This window comes from Leopardus geoffroyi, chromosome B1 (assembly GCF_018350155.1).
Source record: "Leopardus geoffroyi isolate Oge1 chromosome B1, O.geoffroyi_Oge1_pat1.0, whole genome shotgun sequence".
Taxonomy (NCBI): Eukaryota; Metazoa; Chordata; class Mammalia; order Carnivora; family Felidae; genus Leopardus; species Leopardus geoffroyi.
In genome coordinates, this window is record NC_059327.1 from 113,390,717 (window position 1) to 113,408,723 (window position 18,007).

Genomic DNA, 18,007 nt, shown 5'->3' on the forward strand with positions numbered 1-18,007 from the left:
ACTGTCAAGGCTGAATTGAGGATATAGCTTAATGTAAAAACAAAGTGAACCTGCTAGAATTGAACCATGTTAACCTCCCAAATCCTAAGCAATAATAGGGCTAACCAGGTAAGCCTTCTAGCATGAGGCAGGTGAAGAGACCCCCAAAAAGAAAGATGGAAAACATGAGTTACTTGTCTGATTTATAATTCCAAAATTCTCTGATCAATTATCCTACTCCTTTTCCTTGAGCAAAAAGGAATTAAGAGATGAAGAGAGGCCAAGAATGATACATCCTAGGTTGGAAGGAAACATCAGGAGTGTGGAAGTATTCCTCCTTAACAAGAAACAGGAGGGGAAACTAATATTTGCTGAGTGCTTACCAGGTTTGAACTTTGGCTAGTCAGTTTAAATTGATTGTTTTAATTTATCTTTATAAAACTTGCTGAGATTGTCATATTCTCTTTTACAAGTGAAGATACTGAGCCTCAGAGAATTTAAGCATCTTGCTCAATGTATCTTATGTAGAAAATTAGAGGAAATTACTTTAGTTCCTTACCTCCTATAGTGAGGTTATAAGTGCAAAGTACAAATTATTCTACCTTAATGTTTCATTTATTCTATTTGCAGAGGTGCTTTGGAGGCTCAAAAAAGTTTTGAAGTTCCTGAAGATCTCCATATAAATTCTACCGAATGTCTGCATGTGCATTGTCGAGGATTAGAAACTAGTTTGGCTGAATGCACTTTTATTAAGAGAAGAACAAAAAATTACCAGGATTTAGCTGGTGTGGTATGTTACACACAGAATACAGGTTGGTAGAGTGCTTGCCTGAAACCTCAAAACTTCCTTTAGAATTGTTTATTCCATACCATGACTGTAGTAAACAGATGATGGATACTCAGTTGCAGCAATAGAGGCAAAATCATTTTGGAGGCTTTAGAGCCTAAATTGGTGCTTTTCCTGTGTACTCAAATACTGGTATATAGGAAGCAAAGTTGCCTGACTCCTCTTTGCTTCCTGAAACATCTGGATTAAAGTTAATATAACAAACCTAAGTAACTCAAATGTCAGAAGAAACCTCATCTTCTTTGAGAGGTCCGGCCTACACACTTCAAAATGCCTTTAAAATATTTAAGTGACCACATCTATGCCTCAGTCTCAAGGCAGTCACTGCCACTTTTCTCTTCCATCCTGACATTGGAATATTTTAGTATTTATTTAGTATTTAGTATTTAGTATTTAGTAGCTTTTTTGGTGCTAAAAAAAAAAAAGAAAAGAAAAGAAAAGAAAAAAAGGACTATCAAAGTGTAAATGGCACTGCCCAAGCAAGTCATGGGATGGAAGTGAGGATTCATGGAACAGCATTAAAGGAATGGGTGAACACCAGTGCTTGCTGATGTTAGTGAGGGCTCTTGATCCCTGAGCCTCCTTCTCCAATGCCAGTGAGTACAGACCTCCACCATAAATACTGATTTTCAGAGATAATGAGAGGGCCTCCATAAACCCACTCTGGCATTTATTTTCTTTATTTACCATATAGATATTATGTTGATGTTACCAATACATTAAATCCTTTTTTATTTGATGCCCGACTTTATCTTCAAGTCCCCATTATGCCAAGTGTGATAAAGATGTCACGTAGAACTCCATAAATAAATTTCACAAAGATCATTCCTAATTTACAGTTTCTTCAGCAAATGACTCCTTTCGTTGTGTGAATGGGAAATACATTCCTCAAAAGAAAACCTGTAATGGTGTCAATGACTGTGGAGACCAAAGTGATGAGCTGTGCTGTAAAGGTAGTAGGAGAAACTTTACTTTTGAATTTAAGATTCTATCCTACTCGACTTTAAGTAAGAAAAAATAAAAATAAAAACCTCTTCTATTTATGTTTGCATAGGATGCCGAGGCAAAAGTTTCCTTTGTAAATCCGGTGTTTGTATTCCAAATAAGTATAAGTGCAATGGTGAGCTGGACTGCATTACAGGAGAAGATGAAATTGGTTGTAAAGGTAATTGAAAGTTTTGTGGTTACACTTTTCCATTATTTGATCCAGAGATTCTGCAACTTCCTTTTAGGTATATTTTAATCTTAAGTGAGTATAGACGAGTGTTAGCAGTAAGGGTACTACTGAGAGTGGGCATGTGAAGAACTATGGAATGTTCTTCTCTCATATTTTCATTTATTAAATATTTATTGGTGATTTCAGAACTTTTTATTTTTTTTTTTAATTTTTTTTTCAACGTTTATTTAATTTTTTGGGACAGAGACAGAGCATGAACGGGGGAGGGGCAGAGAGAGGGAGACACAGAATCGGAAACAGGCTCCAGGCTCTGAGCCATCAACCCAGAGCCTGACGCGGGGATCGAACTCACGGACCACGAGATCGTGACCTGGCTGAAGTCGGACGCTTAACCGACTGCGCCACCCAGGCGCCCCCAGAACTTTTTATTAGAAAAGTTCCCACATAACAAAAATCGACAGATTATTAGAATGAACCAATATGTGCCTATCTCTCAGCTTCAACAATTACCAGTATTTTGCCAGTCTTGTTCAGCTTGAGTATTTTAAAGCACATTTGAGATATTATGTCACTTCACTATATACATCTCTAATGATACACTTTACACGTACATAATATACTCTCATTAGTACACGTAAAAATAATAATATCCTAACACTGCTTAATAACAGCCCATGTTCACGTTTTCCCAACTGTCTCAAAAATGTCTCTTTAGAACAATGTGTTTGAATCAGGGTCCAAAAGAATCTAACATTGTGTTTGATTATTAAATTTTTAAAGTCTCTTTTATTCTTTAAGAGTTAACTCACCTGGAAACACAACGATCCATTATCTTCGGGGCACAGCAAAAGCAGTCCTAGGAGGGATGTTTATACCAATACAGGCCTATCTCAAGAAAGAAGAAAAATCCCAAATAAACTATCTAACATGAAACCTAAAGAAACTAGAAAAGGAAGGAAAAAAAATCCCAAAGATAGTAAAAGGAAGGAAATATAAGGATTAGAGCAGAAACGAATGATATAGAGACTAAAGAAAAGAAAATAGAAAATGCCAATGAAACCAAGTGTTGTTTGTTTGAAAAGATAAACAAAATTGATAAATCTTCGGCCAGGGTCATTGAGAAAAAAAGAAAGAGGAGTCAAATAAATAAAATCAGAAATGAAAAAGGAGAAGTAACTGGCACCACAGAAATACAAAAGCTTTTATAAGAGGCTACTATGAAAATGATAGGCAACAAACTGGACAATTTAAAAGAAATTGATACATTCTTAGAAACATACAATGTTCCAAAACTGAATCAGGAAGAAATAGAAAATCTGGACAGACTGATTACTAGTAATGTAAAGAACTGGTAATCATAAAAAGTCCCAACAAACAAAGTTTCAGGACCAAATAGTTTCACAGGTTAATTCTACCAAACATTTAAAGAAGAGTTAATACCTATTCTCAAACTATTCCAAAAAATAGAAGAGGAAGGAAAACTTCCAAGTTTGTTCCATAAAGCCGGCATTACCCTGATACCAAAACCAGACAGACACTACCAAAAACAGGAAACTACACATCAATATCCCTAAAGAACATAGATGCAAAAATCCTCAACAAAATATTAATAAACCAAATTCAACAAAACATTAAAAGAATCATTCATGATCAAGTGAGATTTATTCCAAGGATGCAAGAATGATTCAATGTCCTCAAATCAATCAATGTGATGCATCACATTAACAAAACAAAGGATAAAAACATATAATCATCACAATAGATTCAAAATAAGAATTTGCCAAAATTCAATATCCATTCATGATAAAAACTCTCAACAAGGTGGGTTTAGAGGGAACATACCTCAACATAATAAAGGCCATATATGACAAACCCACGACTAATATCATACTCAATGGTGAAAAGCTGAAAGCTTTTCCTCTAAGATCAGGAATAAGACAAAGATGTCCACTCTTGCCACTTCTGTTCAGCATAGTACTTAAGTCCTAGCCCTAACCATCAGACAAGGAAGGAACGAAGGGAGGGAGGGAGGCAGGGAGGGAGGAAGGAAGGAAGGAAGGGAGGGCATCCTAATTTGTATGGAAAAAACAGAACTGTCAAACTTTGGAAATGACATGATACTTTACATAGAAAACCCTAAAGACTACCAAAAACCTATTAGAGCTAATAAATGAATTCACTAAAATTGCAGAATACAGAGTTAACATTCAGATATCAGTTGTGTTTCTATATACTAATAATAAACTACCAGAAAAAGAAATTAAGATAATAATCCCACTTAAAATTACACCAAGAAGAATAAAATACCTAGAAGTATTTATTTTATTAACCAAGGAGGTGAAAGATTTATACTCTGAAAACGATATGACATTGATGAAAGAAAATGGAAGTGACACAAATAAATGGAAAGATATACCATATTTGTGGACTGGAAGAATAAATATTGTTAAACTGTCCATACCCAAAGCAGTTTACAGATTTAATGCAACCCCTATCTAAATATCAATAGTATTTTTCACAGAACTAGAGCAAAGAATCCTAAAATTTTTATGGAACCACAAAAGACCCTGAACAACCAAGCAATCTTGAAAAGAACAAAGCTGGAGGTATCACAATCCTAGATTTCAAGATATACTACAAGCCTATAGTAATCAAAACAGTATGGTACTGGCACAAAAAGACACATAGATCAATAATAGAACAGGATACAAAGCCCAGAAATAAATTGATGCTTACATGGTAAATTAATCTACAACAAAGGTGGCAAGAATATACAATCTGGAAAAGACAGTCTCTTCAATAAATGGTATTGGGAAAGCTGGCCATGTACATTTAAAAAAATGAAATTGGACCACTTTCTTACACCATACATAAAAATAAACTCAAAATAGACTAGAGAATTAAAAACCTAAATGTGAGACCTGAAACCAGAAGACTACTAAAAGAGAACATAGGCAGTAATCTCTTGGACGTCAGCCTTAGCAACATTTTTCCAGATTTGTCTCCTCAGGCAAGGGAAATAAAAACAAAAATAAACTACTGGGACTACAACAAAATAAACCATCAGCAAAACAAAAAGACAACCTACCAAATGGGAGAAGATATTTGTGAATAATATATCTGATAAGGGGTTACTATCCAAAATATAAAAACTTACACAACTCAATGCACAAAAAAACTAATTATTTGATTAAAAAATAGGTAGAGGACCTGAATAGACATTTGTCCAAAGAAGACCTATAGATGGCCAACAGACACATCCCTAATCAGCAGGGAAATACAAATTAAAACCACAATGAGATATCACCTCACATCAGTCAGCATACCTAGTATCAAAAAGACAAGAATTAACAAGTATTAGTGCGGAAGTGGAGAAAGGGAACCCTTGTGCACTATTGGTGGGAATGTAAATTGCTGCAGCCATTATGGAAAACATGGAGGTTTCTCAAAAAAAATTACACACATGGGGCGCCTGGGTGGCGCAGTCGGTTAAGCGTCCGACTTCAGCCAGGTCACGATCTCGCGGTCCGTGAGTTCGAGCCCCGCGTCGGGCTCTGGGCTGATGGCTCAGAGCCTGGAGCCTGTTTCCGATTCTGTGTCTCCCTCTCTCTCTGCCCCTCCCCCGTTCATGCTCTGTCTCTCTCTGTCCCATAAATAAACGTTGAAAAAAAAAAAATTACACACACACACACACACATGCACACACCACTACCCTATGATCCATCAATTCCACTACTGAGTATTTACCCAAAGGAAACAAAAACAATTCAAAAAAGATGTATGCATCTCTATATTTATTGCAGCATTATTTACAGTAGCCAAGATATGGAAGCAACCTAAGTGTCCATTGACAGATGAATGGATAAAGAAGATGTGATACACACACACACACACACACACACACACACACCCCAGAATATTACTTGAGTCTTAAAAAAGAATGACTTCTTGCCATTTGCAACATTCATAAACCTAGAGAGAATTATGCTAAGTGAAATAAGTCAGACAGAGAAAGATAGATACCATATGATTTCACTTATATGTGGAATCTAAAAAACAAACTAAAGAACTAACAAAAACAGAAGCAGATACATAAATACAGAGAAAAACTGGTGGTTTCCAGACTGCAAAGGTGGGGAGGATGGACGAATTAGGTGAAGGAGATTAAGAAGTACAAACTTCCAGGGGCGCTTGGGTGCTCCGTTGGTTAAGCAACCAACTCTTGATTTCAGCTCAGGTCATGATCTCGTGGTTCTTGAGATCAAGCACAGTGCCTGTTTGGGATTCTCTCTCTCTCTCTGCCCTTCTCCTGCACTCTCTCAAAATAAACAAGCTTTAAAAAAAAGTGTAAACTTCCAGTTACAAGTAAGTCATGGGCTGAAAAGTATAGCATAGAGAATACAGTGCATAATACGGTAATGTTGTATGATGACAGATAGTAATCACATTTATTGTGGTCAGCATTGCATAATGTATAGAATTGTTGAATCACTTGATCATACACCTGAAACTAATATAACACTATGTCAACTATATTTCAATTAAAGAAAAAGTTACCTACCCATCCACCACCAATTTTTCTCATGCCACTGATTTTTTAGAGACACTTGGTCATTTGCCTACAGGATGTTCCTTATTCTGGATTTTTAGAGACTTCATTAGATACAAAGTTCAATATTTTAGGCAAGAATTCTTGATGGGTGGTGCTATGTCCTTTTTATTACATATAAAGTTATGTTGTCTGGGTATCCCACAACTAGTGACACTAAGATTGATCACTGGACCAGCTTGATATTTCCTTTACAAAATTCCATCTTAATGGTCCTTAGTAGCCTGTGTGATTGTTGACTAGATTCCTTTGTCAATAGGAACTATAAAATGGTGATTTCTAATTCAGCATTCTTTCTGCATTTATTTACTAGTTTTCTATAGAGAAGAATTTTCCTTCATCAACTATTTTGTTTCCATGAAATGCAATTCATAATAAAAAGGAAGAATAGTGTTTAATTCTTTCCCTTTATTTACCAAGTTTCAAAGCAATGAGTTAATGCTCTGTTTTTTTGGTGCTCGTTGGAAAACCTCTGATGGTAAAAAATATTTGCTAGGTACCTACTCTGTGTCACACAGATTGACTTCTTGCTTACATCAATGCTTTCTGGAGGAAAAGTTTATGGAAGTTATTATACTCATTCATTTACTCAGTGAATATTTATTAAGTTCTTACTAAACAGTGCCATACCCTGCTTTAGGTACTGGGGTTGCAGTAATGAATAACATGTCAGAAATCCCTGCCCCATCATAGATCTTACATTCTAGTGGTGGAAGAGAGACAATAAACAAGAGAAATATGTAAGATATGTAGGAAAATAATAAGTATAAGCAGAAAAATAAAGCGAGGAGGGAGGATATAAAATGTCAGGGGTAAGTTCTGAAATTTTAGATAAGGTAGTCTGGAGAGGCTCACTCACTGAGGTTACTTTTAGGTAAAGAGCTGGAGGAAAGGATGGAGCCAGCCATGCAGATGTCTGTGGAAGAGTGTTCTAGGCAGAGGCACCAACCAGTGCAGTGTTCATAAGAGAGCAACTTTCCAGGATATTTGAGGAGCAAGCAGCAAGGAGGCTAATGGGGCATGTGTCACAGGTGCTGGTAGTGAGAGGTTAAAGAATAAATAGTTGGGGCACCTGGGTGGCTCAGTCAGTTAAGCATCTGACTTTGGCTGAGGTCATGATCTCAAGGTTTGAGTTCGATCCCCACATCGGGCTCTGTGCCGACGGCTTAGACCCTGGAGCCTGGTTTGGATTCTGTGTCTCCCTCTATGTCTCTGCTCCTCCCCCACTCACACTCTGTCTCTCTGTCTCTCTTAAAAATAAATAAACATTAAATTAAAAAAAAAAAAAGAGCAAATAGTTGGAGAGGTTGGACAGATGGTTGGGGTGGGTGGAGGGAGACAAGGGCAGATAGTCAAGCCTGGTAGTAAGGGAAATAGGGAATTTAAAGCAGAGGCACCACATGATTTGACTTACATTTAATTTTATTTTTTATAATTTTTTAATGTTATTTATTTTGAGAGAGACAGAGAGCACAAGCAGGGAAGAGGCAAAGAGAGAGGGAGACACAGAATCTGAAGCAGCTTCCAGGCTCTGAGCTGTCAGCACAGAGCCCGACACAGGGTTTGAACTCATGAGCTGTGAGATCATGACCTGAGCCAAAGTTGGACACTCAACTGACTGAGCTACCTGGGCGCCCCTGACTTGCAGTTGAAATCAAGATTACTCTGGCTGCTGTGTGGCGACTAGGCTGTATAAGGGCAAGGGGAGAAGCAGGGAGGCCAGTTAGGAAGCCATGCAGTCATCCAGGGAAGAGATGATAGTGATAAGAATAAGTTGGTAGGGAGGGAAATGGTGAGAATCAGTCACGTTCTGGATGTATTTTGAAGCTGGAGCCAGAAGGATTGACCAGTAGTTAGATGGAGGCATGAGAAGAAATGAGCAGTTAAGGGTGACTCCAGGGGTGTGGGCCTGAGAACTGGAAAAATGGAGCTGCTTTCAACAAAGATGGGGAAGACTGTGAGAGCAGTAGGCATGCTTGTATCTGCTTCATTTATGAAATTTATCCAGTGGTGTGCTGGTAGATGCTGGTAAATTGGCTTTGGAGAGGGAGAGGAAATCCCTGATTTGTAGCTTTTGCTAATTCCTGTGGTGTGATTACTCCCACCATGGGTGATTTCAAGCCAAATTTATATGATGCCACAGAACACAAACTAGGAAGTGGTTCCCTAGTCTCTGATGTGGTGATAGACCCCCATGTCAGGACACCACTGTTAACTGTTTATTGTAGTTTTTTGTACCTATCTTCCCTTCCCCTCCCTTGTCAACAGTAACACAGAATCTGTTTTTATATTCCAAATATGCCTTATAAATAAGCATTAAATAAATGTCGGAGATATGTATGGATACATGAATTAATAATAATTCTGTTTTGGCACTGCTTGGTATTATTTGAGTTTACTGAAGACTTATTTAATTCCCCATTGACATCAGTTCTTAAATGTAAAAACACACGGTTTTAGGATTTCAAATCATATTATTTCTTTTGATGCTTATATAAGCAGTTGAGCAATGTACTTTATGTTCATTAAGTGTAGCTATAATCTTAGTAAAAAGAGGAAAGAAATAAATTTTAAAACATTTTTCAGGGAGAACGGGAAGCCATTGACTCTTACCAGTGAAGATGGACAGTTTTTCACTCCTAGTTTTATTGAGATAGAATTAACATACAATGCTGTTTATGTTTAGGTGAACGGCATATTGACCTGACACGTGTATCGGGAGATGATGATCACAGTAAGTTTAGTTAACATCCATCTCATCATAGAGTTAACAATTCTTTTTTCTTTGTGATGAGAGATTTACTCATGAAACAACTTTCAAGTATACCTTACAGCAATGTTAACTATAGTCACCATGCTGTACATTACATCTCCAGCGTGCACTTATCTGGAAGTTTGTACCTTTTGATCACCTTCACCTAATTCCCTACCTCACCCTCTGCCTCTAGTAACCACAGATCTGATCTCTTTTTCTATGAGTTTGTTTTGTTAGATTCCACATATGGGTGAGATCATGTATTTGTCTTTCTCTGAAGCTCTACAGTTCAATTTCACTTTTCAGTATAATACTACTTGGGGTTTCTTCTCCTTCTCCTCCTCTTCTGCCCCTGTTCCCTCCTCCTCCTCTTTCTTCTCCTGATTCAAAACTCTAAAGTTTAAGGTCATCCGTGCTCATGGATTGGAAGAACAAATATTGTCAAAATGTCAACACTACCCAAAGCTATCTACACATTCAATACAATCCCAATCAAAATTGCACCAGCATTCTTCTCAAAACTAGAACAAGCCATCCTAAAATTCATATGGAACCACAAAAGGCCCTGAATAGCCAAAGTAATTTTGAAGAAGAAGACCAAAGCAGGAGGCATCACAATCCCAGACTTTAGCCTCTACTACAAAGCTGTCATCATCAAGACAGCATGGTATTGGCACAAAAACAGACACATAGACCAATGGAATAGAATAGAAACCCCAGAACTAGACCCACAAATGTATGGCCAACTCATCTTTGACAAAGCAGGAAAGAACATCCAATGGAAAAAAGACAGTCTCTTTAACAAATGGTGCTGGGAGAACTGGACAGCAACATGCAGAAGATTGAAACTAGACCACTTGCTCACACCATTCACAAAAATAAACTCAAAATGGATAAAGGACCTGAATGTGAGACAGGAAACCATCAAAATCCTAGAGGAGAAAGCAGGAAAAGACCTCTCTGACCTCAGCCGTAGCAATCTCTTACTCGACACATCCCCAAAGGCAAGGGAATTAAAAGCAAAAATGAACTACTGGGACCTTATGAAGATAAAAAGCTTCTGCACAGCAAAGGAAACAACCAACAAAACTAAAAGGCAACCAACGGAATGGGAAAAGATATTTGCAAATGACATATCGGACAAAGGGCTAGTATCCAAAATCTATAAAGAGCTCACCAAACTCCACACCCGAAAAACAAATAACCCAGTGAAGAAATGGGCAGAAAACATGAATAGACACTTCTCTAAAGAAGACATCCGGATGGCCAACAGGCACATGAAAAGATGCTCAATGTCGCTCCTCATCAGGGAAATACAAATCAAAACCACACTCAGATATCACCTCACGCCAGAGTGGCCAAAATGAACAAATCAGGAGACTATAGGTGCTGGAGAGGATGTGGAGAAACAGGAACCCTCTTGCACTGTTGGTGGGAATGCAAACTGGTACAGCCGCTCTGTCTGGAAAACAGTGTGGAGGTTCCTCAGAAAATTAAAAATAGACCTACCCTAAGACCCAGCAATAGCACTGCTAGGAATTTACCCAAGGGATACAGGAGTACTGATGCATAGGGGCACTTGTACCCCAATGTTTATAGCAGCACTCTCAACAATAGCCAAATTATGGAAAGAGCCTAAATGTCCATCAACTGATGAATGGATAAAGAAATTGTGGTTTATATACACAATGGAGTACTATGTGGCAATGAGAAAGAATGAAATATGGCCCTTTGTAGCAACGTGGATGGAACTGGAGAGTGTTAATGCTAAGTGAAATAAGCCATACAGAGAAAGACAGATACCATATGTTTTTACTCTTATATGGATCCTGAGAAACTTAACAGAAACCCATGGGGAAGGGGTACGAAAAAAAAAAAGAGGTTAGAGTGGGAGACAGCCAAAACATAAGAGACTCTTAAAAACAGAACAAACTGAGGGTTGATGGGGGGTGGGAGGGCAGGGAGGGTGGCTGATGGGTATTGAGGAGGGCACCTTTTGGGATGAGCACTGGGTGTTGTATGGAAACCAATTTGACAATAAATTTCATATATTGAAAAAAAATAAATCATAAAAAAATAAATGAAAAATAAAGTTTAAGATCAAAGAACACAATTTGTTAGCTTATCAGGCAAAAAAATTCTACTGAAAGGGAGTGAACTATAAAAGCTTACTTTTTTTATCAATTTTTTGAATCCATATCAAAAATACATTTAGTCAACTGTCATTGTTACCTCAGTTTACTCTTCTTTCTTCCTTATTATTATTTTTAAGTTTTTTTTTATGTTTACTTATTTTTGAGAGAGAGAGACAGAGTGCAAGCTGGGGAGGGAAACACAGAATCCACAGCAGGCTCCAGGCTCTGAGCTGTCAGCACACAGCCTGTCATGGGGCTCAAACGCACGAACTGTGAGATCATGATCTGAGCCGAAGTCGGACACTTCACTGACTGAGCCACCCAAGAACCCCATATTATTATTATTGTTGTTATTATTATTATTATTATTATTATTATTATTATTATTTAATGTTTATTTATTAGTGAGAGAGAAAGAGACAGAATGCCATCAGGGGAGGGGCAGAGAGAGAAGGAGATGCAGAATCCCAAGTAGGCTCCAGGCTCTGAGCTATCAGCACAGAGCCTGTCGCAGGGCTCAAACTCATAAACCATGAGATCATGACCTGAGCCAAAGTCAGACACTTAACCGACTGAGCCACCCACGTGCCCCCAGTTTACCCTTCTTTCAAATGAGTGCCACCTTTTGTTTTCTAGTAGTGGTTCTAATTATTCCACCTCTAAGCAAGAGCAAGTGAGAGAAGAGATGTAAAATAAAAATATTAATATATTCATCGATCTTTCAGTGGACAGATCAGAATCACTAAACCAAGGGAAGTTTGGAGTATAGCTTGGTTTCATTTATCCTTGAAAGCCCACCTTTTAGAAATAGTTTTAAAGACTTATAAATTTTGTATGACTCTATAGTAAGTTTGCTGTCAGTATGTGCTCAAATATATCCCAAATATACATCTCTTTTTAAAACTCAGGTAAAAATTATTTTCTTGGTGTGTGTTTAAATGCAACATGAAACATTGGTTTTGTGGTATTAAAAATCAAAGAAAGATGACATACTGTGATTCCCTTTTATCTATTTATAAATACTAAGTTGTTTTACTGTTTCTGAAATATTAATGATTTGTGTATATTCAGGTGAACATGATCTCTTTGCTACAGTGAGTGTTTTTTTTTTTTTTTTGTTTTAGGACCTGGACATTCTGAAATTAAAGGTAAATCTCTCTTTATCATAAAATTTGTATTACAGAATTGAAAACAAGGATAAGGTATTGCACTTTTTTGATACATGTGCAATATATTGACATTATGCATTTTTCTCAAAAATTATCCTTTGCTGTGGTAAATTTTGGGTTTTTTTTACATGTGGCTCAAGGTAAAAATTCTAGTTAAATTCTTGGGATATTGCAGAAATGAAGCAAAAAAGAACTACAGCTATCTTCTTATATGTCAGTGTAGCTATAAATTGCAGATAATATGACCATGTGATAGTAGTAACTCAGCTTTCACCTTAGTGTAGGTACAGAGACCTTTCTCACAGTGTGGTAAACTTTCCTTCTCACACTCACCATCCACGGCCTGCTAACCAAAAACCACCCAAATGGCTCCTGGTGCATTTCACCTTTGCTGAATACTCTTCTCCTCTTCCTTTACTCTTTCCTCAAAACCAAAGCAATTCCTGAAGAAATTGCCACCAGAGGAGAGATAAGATCTTTTCATGATAGGTATTTTCTCACTTACTTTTATAAGTCAGATGTCCCCAAGTCCTCCAGCTCTTAGAGCTACCCTTTATTACTCATAAAAATGAATTATTATCTCTTTATATTCATATAAATTTCCATATTGTTTATATGAAATTCATATGTTTAGTATTTCTTTATTATTCATATAATATGACTATCAGAAGTTTATGGTCCTCCTCAGGATTTTTTTACGATTCTTGGGGGACTTTCATATGTTCAAGATCACCCCTATTCTAAATGCCTAATCTCAATTATTTCTTTGCTGTAATTTATTTTCTTCCTTCTTTATTCCTTTTCCCCTTCCTTCCCTCTCTCTCTCTCTCTCTCTCTCCCTCCCTCCCTCCCTTCCTTCCTTCCTTCCTTCCTTCCTTCAGACCTCAGGTGCAAAGAGATGCGTTCATGAGACTCCTCAGCTTATTCCACATAATCAGCATTGGGCTAGGCAGGGCACCTCTCTTGTTTTATTTATTCTCCTTTATTTCAGTACCTTACTCCCATCCCCCTTAGGCAACCATTTTAATGTGTATTAAAATGTGTATGCCTTGTTTGTACACATTCTTACCCAAGTGTACTCTCTTGTGAGCATACATTTTTAAGTCACATAATATGGTGTTGTAGATCTCATATTTCCTTTTTTTCTTTTTATAAAGCATTAAGTTTTAAAGATCTGTCTGTGTTGCTCTGTGTCCATCTAATATTTGCTTCTAACTTTCTGCCTGAAACCCTCTGTCCATCTTTCACAATTTACTGCCTACTTTCTCAGTAACAGACTCGCAGCTGTCAGTCATATTCTCTCCTTCAGGATGTGTGAGAGAATTTCTCTGATACATCTAGCTGGACAAGGAGTATTGGGTCTCAGGGCATGCATCTACTTAACTTGGCTAACTATTGCCTGCATGTTCTTTGGCAGAGCTATACCAGTCCTTACCTCTACCTCCAACAATGCCCGAGGGTTCTCCTCATCCTCACTAACATTAAGTGTTCTCCAGCTTTCTAATTTTGCTAGTCTCATATTGTCAAGCCATATGGCATTATGTATCAATTTGAATTTTTATAATAACCAATGACTTTGAGTTTCTCTTCATACTAGCTTTTGAGTTTCCACCTTTTCTTTACTGTATCCTTTCGCAAGTACATATCTTTTGCTTAATTTCACATTGGGGTTGCAGTCTTGTTGATTTGCATTCTAGATGTTAAATCTGTTTTCAGTCTTAGACATTGCAAATACCTTCCTCCATTCTGTCACCCATCTATTAACTTTATCCATAGTGAGCTTTGTTGAATAGAGATCTTTATGTAAATCAAAGTCATTGACACTTTTCTTGTGGTTTGTGCTTTTGGAGCTCTGTGATATTTTTCAAATATCCAGCACACCTCAGCTACACTGGACTTTCCCCATCTTCCTTTGTTGAGCATTTAATATGAATGTTTGAATCTCCTCTTTGATTCATAAGGGTGCTTTTGTGAAAGCTTCTGAGCAGAGCCTCTCTCTGTCCCAGAAAATAAATAACCTAGGAATGTGGACATAGCTATGTCTGTCCAGAGACAAGACTCATGATTGCTGCAGTCAAGTAACATTGCCCTTCTGGGCTGTGCCATCCACAGACACATCCTCACCCAAGACCAAACAACATGCTGGTGGAAATCCACCTTTGGACCCCCCTCAGCTCAAAAAAGTCATGATCCTGTCCTCTGAAATGTTCTAGGATGACAAAGTGAAGATGGAATCATCCCATAGAACTTCAAGCAAAAGTCTAAGGAAGAGGAGAAAATCTTTTGTTTATGTTTTTAACTTCTATATCCCAGATGCCTAATACTAACAACGCCTACTATAATATCTTTATATGACTCCTGAAGAGCTGCCTTATTATGTACAAAATGAGAAGAGCCTTTTTAATGTCAGCTCAGTACTCTTTTGGTCAGTGTTAGTCACTGTTCCCTACCTTATGTAAGGACTTTATGAATCAGAGTTGAAAAAGAAGCTTTCCTTTTCCGACCCAAGCATTCTGAATGCAGAAAAGCACTGCACCAGGAGTCTCACCATTTACTTGTACCAAGACACCTAGTTTGTGCCTGCAAAATTTCTACACAGTTCATCATGAGCCTTCACAATTACCTAGGTATAGAAAGGAAATTAGATGGTGTGATTTGGGGATTTGTACTGTCCTTTTTAAAGAGAGGACAAGTTTTAAGACAGAAAATTATGATCAAAGTTTTAATGATTTTAATTAATTTTTATTATAAACACAAGGATAAACATTGGAATTTTTTGTTTTCTTATAGAAGAAACAGAACTTTTGACTGCTAATATGGATGCAGGTAAGTTAACATTATTCTGGGGTTTTTTGTTTGTTTTTAAATTTTTTTAACATTTATTTTTGAGGGAGACACACAGAACATGAGTTGGGGAGGGGCAAAGAGAGAGGGAGACACAGAATCTGAAGCAGGCTCCAAGCTCTGAGCTGTCAGCACAAAGCCTGACGCGGGGCTTGAACCCACAAACTATGAGATCATGACCTGAGCCGAACTCAGATGCTTAACTGACTGAGCCACCCAGACGCCCCAACATTATTCTGTTTTACTACTGCTTCCCTGGTTTAAGTCTGCATTTTAATGTTGTGTGTGTGTGTGTGTGTGTATAATTGATTCAAACAATAATTACCTTTGTTATCAATTAAATAGAAAAAAATAACATTACTCTTTTCCTTTCCTTATCATTTTTAAGAAAAACAAATATATATGCTTCTTGGGAACTGCTTTTAAAAATAGGTTCATTCACAAGGCAAATTTTGAAGTGAAAACAATATTTTAGACCTACATAAACTTTTTTTATTTGCTATGAGCTTTGTCAGGTCAGTTTTGTCAAAAACAACCAGATTTCCAGCATGGCACATGACATACATTTTGAAATAGAAAAATAATGGACTTTACTTGAATTAACTTGTTCTTTTACAATGTTTTAAAGCATGGTAACAGAAGGTCTGTGAAGATCTGTATCCTGTCCAGTTGTATACTAAGAGCCAAATGAATTAAAGCATCAAATCCCTGAAGAGACAGTAATTAATAAGCTTTTGGGTCAGACAATCTTGTGTTACATCCTGACTCATTATTTATTTACTGTGTAACCTTAGGTGAACAACTTAACCTCAAATACAAATTGGGAATAAATAGCTCCCTGTTTGGGGGGAATTTAAGTGAAAGTTCATGTAAGACTCTTCTAATTGCCAGGCCCCAAATTAATTAACTATTTTTTTTTCATCAGGTGATGAGTAAAAGATTTAGATCTTTTTTTTTAATTTTTTTTTTAACATTTATTTATTTTTGAGACAGAGAGAGAGCATGAACAGGGAGGGTCAGAGAAAGAGGGAGACACAGAATCTGAAACAGGCTCCAGGCTCTGAGCTGTCAGCACAGAGTCCGAGGCGGGGCTCAAACCCACGGACCGTGAGATCATGACCTGAGCTGAAGTAGGACACTTAACCGACTGAGCCACCCAGGCACCCCTAGATCGTAAAGATATAGGTATCAGTCTGAAGAGATTTTCCACAAAGGCCCTTTATTTTCTACGCAAGATAGCATCAGTTTTCAGATAGTACCCAAGCTGCTTCCATAGTCCTCATTAGAGGAGGTCTCTCTCTTTTTAAAGGTCCAAAAAGAAATTTAAAATCTTAGCATCACACTCTTCCCCCAACCTTGTTCTTAGAACGGGTGGGACCAAAAAAAAAAAAAAAAACAAAATGAAAAAGAAGAAACAAAAAAAACAAAAAACAAATCTACCCAGATTCACTCACAACTTCTCTCCCGTAAGGACCTACCTCCTTCTTATATGCTCAAAGTAACTGACAGTGATATTAATTTTCTCATTTGGGGCTAAGAAGGAAGTTTGTAAAAATTTTTGTGATGTGGTAAAATATATAGAAAGAATAAGGAAAACCTCTTATATTTTTACCTTCTTCTTTTTCATGAATTCTTTTGCCAATTCACATCTTAAGTCTTTCTCTGCCATGTTCTCTGTGACAAGTATGCCACATCTAAACACTCACAGAGAAAGGAAATATCATCGCATGTCAAGTGACTAAAAAACACCCTTTAGCCCACTGATCCTGAATTTTCCATGGGTCCCTGGCACATTACCTCTCAGGGTTAATGTGATGATTAGATGAGATAAACTATATACAAAGTATTTAGCATGGGGACTGACACATAGAAAGTACTCAAATGTTAACATCATTAACGTTAATATTATTGAAAAGAATTCCATATGAACAGCCACTAAAAAGTAAAAACTATGAAAGTGAGAAGATATAGGTGCCCGTGTTATCATCTCATTCTGATGATTTCTGAATGAGACCCTCGTCCTGAGTATGCCTGGCCATGTGACATTTTTTATCTGCCAGGGACTGGTAAATATTTAACCCCCACAGCTAGCCTCTTTCTGCCCCTAGTGTGTCTTTAAGCAGAACTTCAGAGAATCAAGCCAGTTCTCGTATTAAGCCAGAATTTTTAAACAAGGTAAATAGTACCACTTACCATCCAAAATAATTTATGAATCAATTCAGACTGTTTTATTTTAGCTGTGACTCTGCTGTTTTTGTGGCATAGATCATCAAGAAGTAATGGGTTCAAAATCATAATGATACAATCTCTTCCTTTCTTGAAGAAAGAAAACGGATAAAGTCACTTCTCCCTAAACTATCCTGTGGAGTTAAACCCATCCAGCCCACTCGAAGGAAACGAGTTGTCGGAGGAAAGCCAGCAGAAGTGGTAAACCTATGACTTCCCAGGAGCAGTCCAAGTTTGAGAAACTAAAAGTGGGTGGGGAGGATATG

General features: G+C 37.4%; 1 protein-coding gene across 4 annotated transcripts in view; it reads left to right on the forward strand.

Annotated features, from left to right (window-relative positions):
* The window catches only part of CFI (complement factor I), a 77,405-nt gene that overhangs the window by 50,643 nt on the left and 8,755 nt on the right, over window positions 1–18,007 (forward strand). For 3 of the 4 annotated variants that reach the window (XM_045470489.1, XM_045470488.1, XM_045470476.1), the window contains exons 5-11: window positions 610–791; window positions 1,666–1,779; window positions 1,881–1,991; window positions 9,299–9,346; window positions 12,627–12,650; window positions 15,462–15,497; window positions 17,839–17,942. In XM_045470489.1, the coding sequence (XP_045326445.1) occupies window positions 610–791; window positions 1,666–1,779; window positions 1,881–1,991; window positions 9,299–9,346; window positions 12,627–12,650; window positions 15,462–15,497; window positions 17,839–17,942 (619 nt within the window). The remainder of the gene's footprint in view (window positions 1–609; window positions 792–1,665; window positions 1,780–1,880; window positions 1,992–9,298; window positions 9,347–12,626; window positions 12,651–15,461; window positions 15,498–17,838; window positions 17,943–18,007) is intronic. The other variant, XM_045470486.1, reaches the window with a different exon arrangement.